Raw genomic sequence first — 16,804 nt, 5'->3', positions numbered from 1 at the left:
GCTATACATGCCATAAGATCGGATTCAAACTTAACAAAATACCAAAAGGCGAGTCGATAGTGTGATAGACTATGCTGACGATCCTTGAGCTCGTAACGCGTCTCCAAAATCTATAAAACATAAAAACAAATTGAACACACCCAAAGTAATCGATTAAAACTTAGTAGGTCATAAGCAAAAATTTATAGATATATTTATATCGATACTTATTTAATCATTAAGTTAAATAAACAAATCATATGACCAAATATACATAAATATTTAGCAAAGTCAAATATTCAATAAATCATTATGCCGAAAGATGGGTATACTCAAATAGATAACTCATACTTTATATTACATTTGAAATTATTAACAATTTAATACAATCAACTTACCTTATCACTAATTAAACAAATGGTTAATACATACCTAAATCATTTAACTCTCTTAGCACATTTATTTTCTTTTACCATTTCTCACGTAAAACTTGTTAAACATAGAGCCTTATATAAAACACCGGCATAAAGCCTTCTAGACACAAAGCCCGATACATTTCACCGGCACAGAGCTTGCTAGGCATAAAGCCTGATACATTTCACCGACACAGAGCCTGCTAGGCATAAAGCCCAATACATTTCACCGGCACAGAGCCTGCTAGGCATAAAGCCCGAACTTACAAAATGGTTCTTCACCTAATTCACATCTAAATAAATCGTTCTCTGAATATAAACAATTCACTATATTACATTCGGCCATAGCTTATGTAACTTCAAATAATTTATTTCAATGCATAACAAATATATATATACATTCGGCCATAGTTTAATTCATTTCTCTGCATAACAATTACATATACATTTAGCTATAGATTAACTCATTTTCATGCATAACAAATATATTTATATATATACATTCGTAGTTAATTTAACATTTAAACGCTTATTGACTTACCTCAGATGTCGTCGACTGTTAATTCGGCTATTGGACCACTTTTGTCTTTCCTGGATCCAAATTCGACTTCTTTAATTCTTGATCTAAATAAATTCAAATTAAACTTATTTAAACATTATTCCATCAAATTTAGCCTAAATTCACATAAATGGGAAAATTACAATTTTGCCCCTAACATTTTACATTTTTTCACAATTTAGTCCATTTTTGCACAAAACACAAAATATTCCAAATAAATTTTACTATAGTATGGCCGAATACTCATAATCTCATATAGGTCCTTGCATGTCATTTATTTCACATTCTAGTCCCTCAATTTAATATTTTCTTAATTTAGTCCTTAACACACATTTTTATCAAAAATTACTAATTATAACATGAAAATCTAACAACACATATTTATTTTCCACCTATTAACATCATAAAACTCAAGCATTCATCAATGGCACATTTCAAAATTATCCACGATTTACAAAATTAAGACATGGGTTTTAAAGCATACAAAGCAACGATCTCAAAAACGTAAAAATTATCAAAAGCCAAGCAAAATACATACCAAATTTTAGCTTCCAAACTGCCGAATGTTTAAAACATCAAAGGTGTTCTTTGTTCTTCAATTTTCGGCAAAACAAAGCCAAATGCATGGCCACTTTCATGTTTTATTTTATTTAATATATATAAATACCTAATTTACTATTTTAACCTTTATTTATTCATTTAAAATCCACTAACATTTGTCTATAATAGTCCACTCATAATTTATTTGGTACAATATCAACATAATAACCCCACAATATAAAAACCATAGCAATAAAGTACTTTAACAATTAACTAGCCACTTTTGCATTTTTCGCGATTAAGTTCTTTTATCAAATTAAAAAAACAAATGGTCAAATTAATTTACGAAAATTTCACACAATCAAATTCAAATATCACAGACACAGAAAATAATACTAAAATATTTTTTCAGACTCGAATTTGTGGTCCCGAAACCACTATTCCGATTAGGGTCAAAATCGGGTTGTTACACTTCTTCTCTATAAGGACCTTCTCAAGATCGCTCTGAATCAGAATTGCCACAGATTGAAATTTATGATGTCATCGAACCTATAAATATCAAACCTTGTTTGTTTCTATATGTGAATGGGTCAAATGCAAAAATTGAACTAGCTCTGATAGTTGTTTATTGGGGACAAACCCGATTAAGCAATGAAAAATTAAAATAAATAAGAAATTAAAAAGACCGAACACAAATATTTTATGAGGAAAACCTCATCCGAAGAGGATAAAAACCACGGGTAAAGATAATTTCACTAAAATGGAAAAAACTGTAACATTCCGTTTTCAGTTACATGGGAACAGTGGTTTTGAGACCACAAATCTGAGTCCGAAAGAAAATTTGTTTTAATATTATTTTATGATTTGCATTATGATTGAAATATTTCATGAAAATTTTGTAAAGAAATCTTACTGATTTTATGTCTAATCTGATAAAAAGGACCAAATTGCATAAAATACAAAAGTTGAGCTCTAGTAGCTAAAAGTATCAAATAGCTATGGAATTCAAAATTTGAGGTCCTTATATGACAATTAGACCATTAAGTGGAGTTAGTAGATAAGTATGATGATTCATACATGGAAATTTAATTAAAGAAAATGATGAAATTGGAAAATAAAATATGAAAAGATGATAAATTAATAAAATAAGAAAATATCATCATTTTCATCATCTTTCCCAAAATTAAATCCATGGAAACCTTAGCTAAGAGAAAAGAGCTCAAGCAAGCTTATTTAGCTTAAGTGGGTAAGTATTCTTATCCCGTTTTTAGTAATTTTCATATTTTTGAGATCGTAATAGCTTAATCTAGCTATCTTAGGATTAATTTGTAAAGTTATCAAAGTATTAGGGTTTTTACATGGATGAGTATGCATGAATTATGAAATTTTGATGAAATTGTGATTTAGGGACTAAATGAAAAAGCTATAAAATTCATGGAAAAATTCTAATTTTTATGAAATACATGTGCTGTAAATGTTATATGTAAAAATTGTCTAAGCTTGAAATCATGATTAAATTACATGAATATCATTTTTCGAGCATAGGGATGAAATCATAATTCATCAAAAGTATAAGGGCAAAATGTTAATTTTGCCTAAGATGTGAATTGGATGGAATTGAATGTGAATTTTATTAAATTGAGTTAAATTTACTCGTATAGATTTGAATAGACCTAGTTCAAAATTGGATCGGAGAAAACAAAAAGCATCGAAATAATAGTCTACGAACACGAACATTGTTGAGGTAAGTTCGTGTAACTAAATTGAGAATTTATATGTGTTAATTGAACTGTATGTATGTGTTTGTATTGTTGTCATGTATATGAAATTAACTACATATCTCACAAAGCCCGATAAAAGTCAAGTCTCGTTTGAATAAATAAAATTCGATAGATACAAGGTTCCCGAATTGGTTGTGGTCCTGCATGTGTTACAAACACACCACAGCTTGAAAGAGCATCCCGTTATTAGCTCTTATGAGCATCCCGATATTTCGCCCTCTCAAGCTTCTCGTTATATGGTTCTTGCAAGCTTCCCGTTAATAGCTCTTCAGACCATTCCGATCGGTTGTGATCCTGTATGTGTTGTGGGCACACCGCAGCTCTTATGAGCGTCCTGATATATGGCTCTTCGTGAGCTTCCCGATTAAATACTCTTTGTGAGCTTCCCTATATTGGCTCGCATGAATTTCCTGATATATAGCTATCTAGAGCTCCTAATTATTGGCTCTTCGAAGCTACTCGTTATAGGCTCTCATGAGCTTCCCGATTATGACTATTATAAGCTTCCCGTTACATGGCTCACATGAGCTTCCCGTTAAATGACTCAAGAGAGGACTTCCTGATTATATGCTCTAAAGAGCATTCCTGAATATGAATTAACGGATTACAGATTTGTACACTTCGAGTGTACTACCCGTGTATCCATCGATATTTAATGATTCAACGGGCAAAATCCTGACATGAGAAAACATGAGTTTTAAATGAATTGTTTTCCGTATATCATTGAAATACATGGAATTGATATATGTGATTTTAAGATATGGAAAGCTTATGAATATGGAAATTTTGTTACATGATGAGCTCATCCTTGTTTCTTAGAATTCATGTGAATTACATGACTAACAAGTTTGATGAGAATATGTGTTTAGGCTATTGGCTAAATTGTTTTGGATGTATTATGTATGCGTACCTTAAATGCAATTGAATGGTAAGTTAATTTCTTATTGTACAAACTTACTAAGCTTTAAAAGCTTACTCTGTTTTATTTTCTTCTACTCTATAGTAATTCGGAGGCTCGTTGGGTTGGAAGCTTGGCGGAGATATCATTATACTATCCATCAACTCATTTCGGTATATTTAGTAAATTAACTTTGGTTATAATGGCATGTATAGGATAATTTGGCCAAAGTTGGCATACACATGTTTTGGTTTTAACTAGCTATTGGAATGGCTTGTAATGGTCGTGTTTTGATATATATGGTATTATCATGTTTGAGGTATGAATTTGATTATGCATATATGCATTTGGTATCTAGGTAAGTATAAGTTTTGGAATGACATAAAAATAAATTGTCTATTGGGGTGCCTAAGAGCACATTGGTTGTATGTGTAATGTGTTAAATTTAAGACTTGGTTTTGACATAGTTTAAATGTCTTGAATTGGTTCGTAAATGTGTTAAAATGTTGGTGTAGGTGGAAGACAAGTTTGGGTGAGAAATAAGGCTTGGAAATGGCCTTATTTTATCAACACAAGTAGAGACACGAGAGTGTGCCTTAGCCGTGTGTGACACACGACCTAGCACATGGTCGCGTGTTTCGGTCGTGTATCCCCTGCATTTTTAAAATTTCAAAACAGAATGCTCATGTATTTTCACACGGGCAGAGACACGGGCGTATGTCTCAGCCGTGTGTGGCACACGGCCTGGCACACAGGCGTGTAACTTGGCCGTGTGAACTATGTACCTTAATTATGCAGGTCAGTATGCTCACACGGCCTAGCACACAGACGTGTGTCTTGGCTGTGTGACCCAAGTCAGTAACCACCCTAATTTGGACACGAGCTGGGATACTACCATGTATCCCTACTTCAAATACCCACATGGCCTGAGACACGGGCGTGTCTTTCAACCGTGTGAGACACACGGCCTAGCCACACGGGCGTGTGTCCCATACACCTTAGAAAATTTTTAAAATTTTGTGAAAAATTCTCTGAGTTTTCGATTTAGTCCCGACTCGATTCTAATATGCATTTTGGGCCTCGAAGGCTCTTATAAGGGACTTTATGATTAAATTCTGATATGAACACTATATGTTGTGAAATGTCTGTTATCTGTTCTGTAATCTTTGGTAATGCTCTGTAACCTAGTTTCGGCAACGAAATCGGGTTAGAGGTGTTACAAAAACGAAGAGTACAAAAGATAGAGGTAAAACTAAATCGTGAAACCCGAAATAAGAACCCTTAAAACTTAAACACAAAATTCCTTGAAAGCTTATAAAAAGCTAATACCTAAATGTGTAATATGAATTATCTTTTTAGGGTGGAAAATGACCTATTTATAATCTAAATTCGTAGGTCAAATAATATTAAAATAACCTACACTAATTAGACTTCGACTGAGACAAATAATCAGAATTTGACTATAAGAAGAAAAACCAAGAAAATTGCATAAGACATCACCTTATCGTAACATGGCTACTACCTCTTCGGGACACCCTTCATCGCGTAGTAGGGACAAGATGTCTCTTCTCATTGGGATGTCAACTCTATTTCGACAAAAAAATGCGAGGAATACTCCACACAGGACCATTAGTCCAAAAGTCTAAAGGTATAAAGCCAGCGGGGTATAGATGAGTAAGTTTTGTGAAAACGAAATAAGAAAACTGAAGTTTTACACTGAGTCCTAGCATTGGTTATGAAAATATATAATATTTTTTTAGTAGATGCAATAACATTTAGATATATTATTAAGTGTCAGTTTGTGAAAGATTTGGCATGTGTCTTATGATTATTATTACAATTTTTAGATGAATCACTATATAGTGGAAATTTATATTAAAATCCTTAAAAAATTTAAAATGCTAAAAGCATATAGAAATTGCATGAAAATTGTTTAATATATGAATTGATTTGATTTAAACATATACATCTTTATAGAATGGTAATGATAAAAGTTTATTGTGATTATTGTTAGAACTCTTGAAGAGATTAAAATATATTTCCCCAAAATTCTTCCTATTTCCAAAAGAATGATAATATAAATGTTTATCAAAATTTTTTAAGTTATTGTATGAAAAGTTAGTATTAAAAAATGGAATATGTAGAATATGAGATATCATGTGATGTTGTCGTGAAGAGGGTAAATACGCGCTGTACTCTTTTTCCTTTAACCGAGCTTTTGTCCCATCAAGTTTTCCTAATAAGATTTTTAATGATGTAATATGTTATGCGTATTATAGACATGTGTACTATATTTTGTTCACTAGGAATTTTTCCTCCATAAGGTTGTTTTATCTCAGTAAAGTTTTATTAAGACACATAATCTACCAATAGATGTCAAAGGAGAAGTGTTATAAATATTTTATTATTAAGTGGATGTGCATTAAGATCAATATAAATTTGATGCAATTTAGAACTCGAATATTAATCATAAATAAAGTTTTATTTCATCTATACTTGTATCTATAAATATAGAGTTTAAAGAAGCATAGTGCACACTATGTTAATCAATAAAATACGTTTTATTTGGCTCTCCTAATTTTTTGTTCTTTTACTCTTTATTTCATAACAAGTTAATAACTATTAACTATACATCCGAAAAGAAAAAGATATAAGCAAAAATATAATAATATATATATGAGAAGGGATTGTTTGAAACTGTGATTTTTCTTAAGGGATAGGGATGATGTGGAATCACAGTTTCATACAATATCTCTTTGTATATATACACTAGAATTTAAGCACAAAATGAATATAAATATCATATTTATAAAAAAAATTATGCACAATATACAGTAAATACCACATTTATGTTGATTTTAAAATTTTAGAGTCGGAAATTTTACAATTACATAAAGGCATGATGATTAGTTGGATATGTAATTGAATGGTTTTCTATATAGTGGTTATGATGAGTTATGGTGTTTTAAATCGCATCCAATCAAAATCATTTTAATTGTGTAAATAAATGAAGAATATTTTATTGAATTTACGGTGTTTGTAATTGCTGCAGTTAAATGTTTATATAAAAATAAATGCATTGTTAAATGGTGTTGGATTTTTTGCACTTTACGTTATATGGTTGCATTGCCATGTCTGGGTAGCTGTCGTTTAATTTCACTTAACTATACAAAACGTGTTGTCTTAATCCTTGTAACTTTTAACGTGTTTCATTTTGTCCAAACATAAAATCGAGTTTAAATATTTTATTTTTTATGTGAGCCAAAATATAATTATGCATGAGAATAAATTGGAGGTACTATGATTGGTCAAATTCATAATTTACATATTGATGAGGTTATTTAAGATCACGCTTTGCACCTATGGGCTGTTTATTATTTTCAAACAGAATCATTTAAGAATAAAAATAAAATAGCAGAAAAATACGGAGATTTCCCCTAAAAATCTTCTCAAGTGATAATAAGGGGAATCCTAGACCGTAGAAGAAATGAAACCCCGTCACTTCCTCAGTGGTTATATCGTAATTTGGTAGAGTCCTAGACCCAAATGTTACGCGAATCCTGTTGTAAACGCCAAAAAAACTCCTTCACCAATACGTTGCCGAATCGCGGCGCTTCGTCCATACCAAAATACAGATGCGGACATCAGAAGCTCTATCCCCACTCTCTCACTTAAGGCGTGTGTTCAACTCGCCGTCAACTGGACCAATCCGTGATGGTCGATGCGAGCGTGGATACACAATAACGAGTGCCAAGTGTTAGTTAAAAACCCCGTGCCAGGTGAAACATGATACGCATGAGATGGTAAGATTGGTCATGCATGATGATACGATATGCATGACAGCTCATATTGATTTTTTATTTCCATAAATAAATTCAATTTAACTTTTTCTTTTAATTAATTTAATAATATATTTATTCACATATATAGTTCGCTTTAATGCCGGTGGTAAAAGGTGAATGGCCTTAGGGAAAGAAGAAGAAAAACAGAGCAGAAGAAAAAGAGAAAGCGACGTCAAGATTTGAATAAAAATAGTAGAAAATCCAGAGTCAGTCCATACCCACTAGAGAGAGAAGGTAATGGTAACTAATAAATATTAATTTTCCTGAATTTTTAGGGAAATGGAATTGGTTTTTTGGGTTTTTTATTATTTTATTTAATTGTTGATATTTTTAAATAATTTTTTTATGATGTTTTTGCTTCCATTGAGATTTGTGTCTCTCTGTTAACCTCGTTGGTCGGTCTTATTTTTTACACTGTTTTTCACGGTGGTGGTGTGGTCTATATTACTGTTCGAAACAAAGCGATAAGAGGCTATTTTTGCTGGGTTTTTGTTAGGGGTATAGTGTTTGAGAGAGAAAAATCAGAGCCATAGATTTCTAATCCTTTCTCTCTTTTCCTCTTTTCTTTTTTCCGCTAGATCTAGCAGTATCTAAGTCGATTTTCTTTTCTTCTCGTTTTGGGTTCTCTGGAAAAGGCAAAACGGCAGAGAGGAGGCTTTGTTGAGCGTTGTTTTCGGTTGCGCTTTGGAAGAGCTAAGGGAGGTTGATTAGTGAATTTATGTCGGCTGAGTTTGATTTGGCTTTGATTGGGGCTCAGTTGCAGCTCTGTTTTTCATCTTCTACAACAACTGTCTGTGCTCGCTTGTTCATCACCGCTTTGTTGGCTGTTTCTTGCATGATTCTCTGCTTCTATAGGCAGAGACTGAATATCGTGTTCTCGACTGTTTCGATGCGTTTGAGACCCAAAAAGTATGGCAACAGATAAACCCCCTGTTTTAGTTTTTTATATGAATCTGTCTTTTGTTGTGCTTTCTTTTGGGTATTTTCAGTGTTTTGATGTCGGATTGCTTTGTTTTTGGTTTGCAGGAGTTGTTCTGGAGTTGAGTCCTTTGGAGGTTTTCACATAAAACAACGATTTTTCTATCTTTTCTTGTTTTTAAGAGGGGCTCATACTTGATACAGCTTTCATAGTTTTCGACTTTGTCACCCTTTTTTGTCATTCGATTTTGTTTAAATAGTTGTCTACAGTTTTTCCGGGTATTTTGAGGGGGGGTTTAGTTGAGTTTTACCCAGTTTTGCTTCCAAAAATGTTAGAGTATCGAAAACAAACCATGAATCTGAGTAAGTCCTGCAAAAAGCCTAAAAAACCCCAATCAACGATGAGTGAAGAAGAAACCCAAATGACTAGGAAAGTTCGAGTCATCTTCCATGATCCATATGCAACCGATTCATCTTCAAGTGAAGATGAATCCGAGGGAAGTGCTGCTAGAAAGGCCCCAAGGGGAAGGCGTTTTGTTCGTGAAATGAGAGTTCCTGTTTTAGGGTTGGCTCCTCAGGTAAAGCCTCTTGAGTCCGAGACATCTTCGCAAGACAGTAACTCTAAAACCCCTACTAGCAGGAAAAGGGTTTTGAGTAGAACCCTTGAAGACAAACCTCTGGTGGCTAAAACCAAAAAACCTGTTGGGGTTCGTCAAAGGAAGTGGGGCAAATGGGCTGCTGAGATCAGGCATCCACTCAAGAAAACCAGGATTTGGCTGGGAACTTACGATACCCTTGAAGAAGCAGCCAAGGCTTATGAAGCTAAGAAGCTCGAGTTTGAGGCTCTCACTGTTGCTGCCTCCGCCTCTGCTTCATCTGATAAAACCAATGACCTTTCATGTTCTGCAGCTGCTTCTCACAACAACACTGTTCCCTCTGCTTCAGAAGAGTCTGAGAGCCTTGTATCGCATACTTCACCATCCTCGGTGCATGAATTGGATACTTCCGCATCTGTATCAGTCTCTAATAACAATGATGATTGCAGTGATGCCAACAAAGAGGTGTTCGATGCGAACTTTGCTGATATACCGATACCTGACCTCTGTTTCATTGATGATCCATTGCTATCTGGCTCAGTTGGACAAGAGCTGAACATAGATGCTGAAGCTGCTGACTACCTGTTTGTCAACGATTTTGGTATGATGTTGGAAGATTATTGCAGCATTGAGGACCTGAGTATTTGCGGGATCGGAGCCGATGAGCCAAGCGATCTACCAGATTGTGATTTCAGCACTGATGATTTTGTTTTCGATGAAGTAGCCCCCCTCAACATTGCGTGCCCATAAATTTTGCAGTTAGGAGAAGTTAATATTATAAAGCGTTATTAGCTAAGTTTTGGGTCAAATCATGAAAGTAGAAAGTGATCACAGGGACTCTCCAAGACGAGTTGTTAGTGATGTGCTTTATTTTTGTGAGTGCAAAGTCTAGTATGTGTTTTGCTGGTGAATTGAAAAGGAGAAATGAGCGGTCTTGATTCCCTTGGGTTTTCTTGTGCTATAGAGCCGTCCCAAGGGACTCATCTATCTGGAAAGTGTTTTGATGTTTGGAGCACCATTGATACTGGTTTTTTTTTTGGCTCATTCTCACATGCGTAAGATACTCTTATGTTTTTTGTCGTTGGAATGAAGTTTTTATTTAATTAAATTACAACATTGATTCATGGTCATGGTTGCTACAAATTGATATGATAAGGGTAGTTGGATGAATCAGCGTGCTTTAATGAAACGAGGTTGAGTAGCGGTATATATTCTGAGCTCCATTCATTGTTGTTAAAAGGGGGAAAAGAAGGGGTTTGGGATCTTCTAGTTGAGGTTTGAAAACAACATCTACCTAATGCTTTGATTCTAAGGGAACGGCTGCTTTTCATTATGTCTTTTCTGCGCTATGCCTCCAGTTGGAATGCAAAGTTGGACTTTTTTTCAACTCTTTCATAGTAACACATTTTTAATTGGTCGAATAAAATAAAAACTATTTTTGCATTTTTAGAAGTTAATTTTTAATAATTTCGAGTTCCATATTATATTAATAACTAAATAAATAGTTAAAATTTTTAAATATTTATATTGTACTTGACATTTGATGAGCTTGATGTGTTAAATATTCAATGATGGTTGTGAGTTTGGTAGACGTCTCTTTAATGTTCTTGGCTATTAGCTATTCGTATAATGTTTTATCTTGAAAACGCTTTTTACTTGGGGATTGAATAGCTTTTTATTTTCTTCTGATAATATCCCTACAATTTTCATTATTTAAACACCAATCAATAATAAAAATAGAAAAACAAGAGAGGAAATATCTCTCAAACTAAAAACTTTATATTGGAACAGTACAAGTTGTAGTTAAAAAAACATGCTTTCATTTAAATAGGAGATTGATTAGGACGTGAACATATATGATTTGATTATTTTCTGAGATGGCACAAAACCAATGGTTGGATAGGTGGTGCGCAATTTGCTCCACTCTTACCATCTTTCTAAGTCAATGCCTCCCATTTCCTTCTCTTATTTTTACTTGATTAATATATTTGTATTCATATATACATTTTTAATACAAAATTAAGCAAAAAAAATTATCCATTTTTAAACATAACACCTAATAATATCTAATCATATTAGGGTGTAGATGGGTACACCTAGAGGCTAGAATGAAAAAATATGCCAACTTTTGGCTTCAAATACTTGGTAAGCTAATGGGGGTATGGCATCATTAAGATTAATTAACGACTTTGGCTGACTTCAACTTTTAATGGTTCATTGTATGTGTATATATAATGTATTGGTTTTCAATATTTAATAATCAACTTTCTTCGTTGGTTTTTTCACTTTCCCACAATAATTTTTTCTCTAAATTATTTTATCCCTTCATATTTTTAATTTTTAATTTTTAAATTGTATTTTTTTGTCCTTTTATCTTAAAATAATTGAAAAAGTTAAAAACTTTTTTAACTTTGTTGACATGACATACAAGTGGATAACCATGTGGATAGTACATCAACATTTAATTAATTTTCAAAAATATATAAAAACATTTTTAAAATTAAAAAGCATTAAAATTATAAAAAAAATTAACATTTTTAAATATTTTACTCATATTCATCCAAGTGGTAATCCACATATATGCTACATCAATAAAATTAAAAAGAAAGTTAACTTTATGGTTACCCATTCTAATAATGTCATTTTCATGGTTTGAACTTAAATTTTATTCTTCAGAACACAATATGCCTTACTATTACGCTAAACATTTATTGCTAATTTGTTATTTTCTTATATCATTCTTTTATTTAGGGACAAAGTCAAAAATTTATTTTAAATTATATTTTTAAAGAGTCAAAATATAATTTTATCATTGTATTAAAATATTATTTAATAATTTTTAATGAGACTAAACTAAAATCTTACCATCTCGAGGGTCGAACTACATTTTAACCATTATATCAATTTTAAAGGGATTACAAATAAAGTTTAGCATTTTAGGGGGCTAAGGCCTTGCCAACCCTCTTGTGTGTCCTTGCCTTGGTCATCCTTTAATCATTGTTTTTGGAACCGAATTGGTTGATTGGATCAATTGAATCGAAGATATTGGTCTGGAATAAGGGATTTGACTGGTTGATCGGTAAATCGGTTGAACTGACTGGTCAAACGAGTTCAACCGACCAATTGATTAGATTGATTGAACCGATTTTCTCTATTTTTAATTTTTTTAAAAATATTTTTTAATAATTTATTCAATTAAATTAAACCACCATTTTAAGTGAAATTGATGATATAACCGGTGCTTTTTTACCTCCTCACTTTCACTGTATTTTCTCACCTTTCAAACATCATTTATATTCTCAAATCATGGATTTTGCACAGATAATATAATTTGATATGAAATTGAAGGTGGTTTATATTTATATAATTAAATAGGATGGGCATTGACCAAATTTACGTGAAAAAAGAAAAGTCAATTCTTGCCTTGAGAAAAAAGAAAAATCTATGTCGTGTTTAAACAGGGCTACGAACACTTGGAATTTGGAAACCAATGTCTTCATTGACTATTCCTTCTCCACTTGAAAAGTTTGGTTAGTGGGATTAAAGTACTACTCTCTTAATTAACTCAAAACCATTTCTATCAAGGGAAATAAAATGTTGAGTACCTTGTAAGCAACGGCACACAAGGAGAATTAGCTTTTAACCTAGTTCCCTATCCTTTATTTAAAATTTAATTGTTTATTTTTTAAAATAAGAGTAGAGTTGTTGATGGCCGGGCTGGGTCAAGTAAAAAATTTAAGCTCAAGTTTAAAATTTTTCCCAAGCCTGGTCCGAATAATATTTTTATATAAAAATAAATTTAAAAAATATAATACATCAAATACACTAAAAATATTAAAATAAATGTTTCCCAACAAATGGAAAAAATATACTTAAATAACATTAAGATAAGTGCAATTTAGCAATTAAATACCTCTAAAATTAGTAGCAAACTTAATAATAAAACAATAATTATATAATATCCAAATAATAACAACAAATAATAGCGATATAATAACGAAATGATAGCAAAATAATGAAATACAATAAAAAAGCAGCAACAATATTTCTTTTCTACAAATTCGGGTCGGGCCAAAAAAAGTTTACTCGAGACCTGACTTATTTAGAAAACGGATATTATTTTTTGCCCTAACCCATTTTTTGAGCCTATATTTTTGTCTAAACCCTTTATTTTTTGAACGGATCTTCGAGTTGGCCACAAGTCTAAATAAAATGTCAATTTTAAATAAGAGATTGTAAACTAAAAATATATAAATTAAATGATATTTAATTACATTTAAGGTTTAGAGTTTTAAATGATATACATTTAAATTTGTTACAATAAATTTTGATTACGTTTCCATAAACATGAATTTAATACTTAAGAAAGTATAATATTAAAATTAAAAAGAAATATGCAATAGATTTTGATCATATTTAAGTAGTTTTTGAATCTACAAATAATATTTAGTTAAAAACCTTTAAAAATATAATAAATGAGTTATTTTCGTTAGCAATAAAAACATAATTTATAAATGGTAATCATATTATTTGTTATGTTAAACTATTGTTTAAGTCCTTATACTCTTTTTATATTTAAAAATTAGCCTCTCTACTTTAATTTAACAGATTTTAGTTCATTTACTTTTCAGATTTGAAAATTCGTATCCAATTATTAACACTATTTATTTTTTTATTAACTTCTGATGTATGATATTTGAAAAAAAAAACATTCTCCCTTGTAGGCTTAACATCATAATGGACTTGTATTTAATGGAAGTTTCTTAACGAGATTAACAATTGAAGTTGCATTGTAAATCTTTAAAGTAGAGATATTAAATTCTTTAAAAAAGTAAAATAATTGAGTTTCAAATGTACAAAAAGTAACTTTAAACATATTTATCCTACTTGCTCAATCTTATAAATTTAATATCAAAATTTTAAAAACTAAATATAATATTTTTTAATTTATATATATAATCAAATCTGGGAATGACACGGGATAATAAACTAGTATATAAATATAAAATAAAAGTATGAATTGTTTTATTAATCAAGAGATTGACGGTAGCTTAAGAAAGAAGAGAAAAAGACATTGACGGTAGGTTATGGAAATAGTTTTTTTATTATTATTTGGGTTCCTGACTTTGGTATGTTTTCTCATATTAGTCCCTAATTTCTTTTATCATATTGTTCCTATAGTTGTCAACCGTTACACAACTAAGGACTTGCTACAAATAATGCTTGTTTTTATTTTTATAAAACTGCTGGTACAATGGGCTAATAGGATTGTAACATGTGTAAAAATTCTAAGATTATTTAAAGTTAAATTATATTTGTAACTAAAGTAAATAATTATTTGATAAAATGAATTAAATATGTATTTTTAATTGAATAAAAGAAAAAAAAATCTTACTTCCTCCATCATGACCCCCTGTTAACAGCATACTTTAAAATTAAATGCAGCCATTAAAGCCACCGGGAGTGAAAGGATTGCATGCTTTAAATACAACCCTATTCAAGTATATTTAAGCCTAATCCGAAAAGATGAAGAAGGACCTAATAATTTGGGTCTTATGAATGAATGCGTTGAAACCCAAACAACCCCATTTGAAGGTCAGTCAAACACTTAAAAAGACCCAAACTAAAGCCCAAGTCTGGATTTCCCTTTTCATATTTGGTTCACAATTTTCAAAATTGAAGTGTGGGTTAGATGCACCATGTTAACCTATATAGTACAATTGTCCAATGATGAATGTTAAAGGAAATTTGGTGTTGAAAACTAACGTTTGGGGTTCACTAATTTCTAAGTGGTTGGTTCTCTTTAAATTGATGTTGGAATCCCATATGATACGATCTAAAGTTGATTTTGTGTAGTGGGGTAAAGAAAAGTAAGATTCTTTGGGGGAAGAATATCAGAATGACATTGCAATTGTGCAGATGTTATTTGCTTTGTGGTCCTATTTAATCCTTTAAAAGGAAAGCACCACACTTTTGACTTTGCCCTCTTTGGGCATTTAACTTCTCAACTACATAGATTTTATTCATCAACGTCTTCAATGATAATATTTTAGCCCGTTTGTGAATGTTCAAAAACACTAGGCGAAGAAATTGGTAAAAGAAAGGTTCATTTCCAAGGGAAGGACCATTTGAAAAACACACCTTAGAGGCAAAAACCAAAAGAAGATTAATATAGGGAATGCTAATTTCATCTATAGATACTGCTAACCTTCCTTTGATTCACTAGTCTTCTTCCTCCAATAAACCTGAGAATCAAAGCAGTTTCTACCAAATTCTTCTCCTTTTTTTTTTTTTTTGAGTTGAATTAAACCCGAATTAAGCCTTACAATGGGTTCCTTTTGTCATCCATACTAATTGAGGCATTGCTGGTTCATTAGGGTTTTCTATTTTCATGCCATTTACCAATAATATCATCGACTAATATACTTTTTAAACAAACCCTTATATTATTTTTGTAGTTAAAAAGGATTGTTTAAATAAAGTGTAATAATTTAAGGGGTTTTTACCATATTAAGCCAATAACATTCCTAGCTTGATTCTTACTTGTTGCTACCTTTTTCAAAAGAGTTATCAAAATTGACATTTATTAATTAAAAAACTATTTTATTTAATTAATAGTAAATATTTGAAATTAATTTTGTGTTAAGTTTTATTAAATCATAAATATTCATTTAATTTTTTAATGAAAATTAAATTTGCTATAATGATTTTTGCAAGTGAATTAGAGATGATATTTAAACCGACTTGCAGATTAATGTACCAAAAACTTTGTAAATACATAATTTTAAATTAAAAAAATAATTATTTAAATGCTTTTATTTTTAACTTTTTTTTTCTTAATTGGTCAAATTTAATCTTAAATTTATTCATGACTCAACTTTTGGATAAACTAATTTAAATATATCATTCAAAAACAAAATAATTTTCACTAAATTGGATCACCTTAACAGTTTATTTCAGAAAAATAAAGAAAAGATATGAATCGAGTGATGACATAAAAATAACATAAAATAAATTATTAATGTGTAAAAATGATTTTCTCTCCTCTCTTCTTACTTTCTTCACAGCCACCCAACCAGAAACAAATAAATAAGGGACAGTTGTAGGTTGCTGAGCTGCAGTGCTAAGGAATCATCTTATATCAACCTTTAAGAAATTACATTTGGCCCATATCTTAAATCGAATTACAGAAAGATCACTATGAACCAACACTTTCTCTTTCAGGAAGAGCAAGCAAGCATTAAATAGCGGAACTTTGCTCCTACATCTACTTCACAT

The 16,804-nt window shown here is 31.3% G+C and overlaps 1 protein-coding gene across 2 annotated transcripts; it reads left to right on the top strand.

Moving 5' to 3' along the window:
• Nucleotides 1-8,099: 8,099 nt before the first annotated feature.
• On the top strand, nucleotides 8,100-10,650 carry LOC107946425 (ethylene-responsive transcription factor ERF119). 2 transcript variants are annotated; one of them, XM_041107024.1, is made up of 3 exons: nucleotides 8,100-8,246; nucleotides 8,648-8,921; nucleotides 9,039-10,650. In XM_041107024.1, the coding sequence occupies exon 3, from the start codon at nucleotides 9,260-9,262 to the stop codon at nucleotides 10,274-10,276; it is 1,017 nt and encodes a 338-aa protein (XP_040962958.1). In that variant the 5' UTR covers nucleotides 8,100-8,246; nucleotides 8,648-8,921; nucleotides 9,039-9,259; the 3' UTR covers nucleotides 10,277-10,650. The 2 variants fall into 2 exon arrangements, with proteins under 2 accessions (XP_040962958.1, XP_040962956.1); XM_041107022.1 differs by having other exon boundaries at nucleotides 8,115-8,246; nucleotides 8,591-8,921.
• The last annotated feature ends 6,154 nt before the right edge of the window (nucleotides 10,651-16,804 follow it).

Source organism: Gossypium hirsutum, chromosome D12 (genome assembly GCF_007990345.1).
Source record: "Gossypium hirsutum isolate 1008001.06 chromosome D12, Gossypium_hirsutum_v2.1, whole genome shotgun sequence".
Lineage (NCBI taxonomy): Eukaryota > Viridiplantae > Streptophyta > Magnoliopsida > Malvales > Malvaceae > Gossypium > Gossypium hirsutum.
Note: the sequence above shows the minus strand (reverse complement) of the source record. Positions and strands in the feature narration are given on the sequence as shown.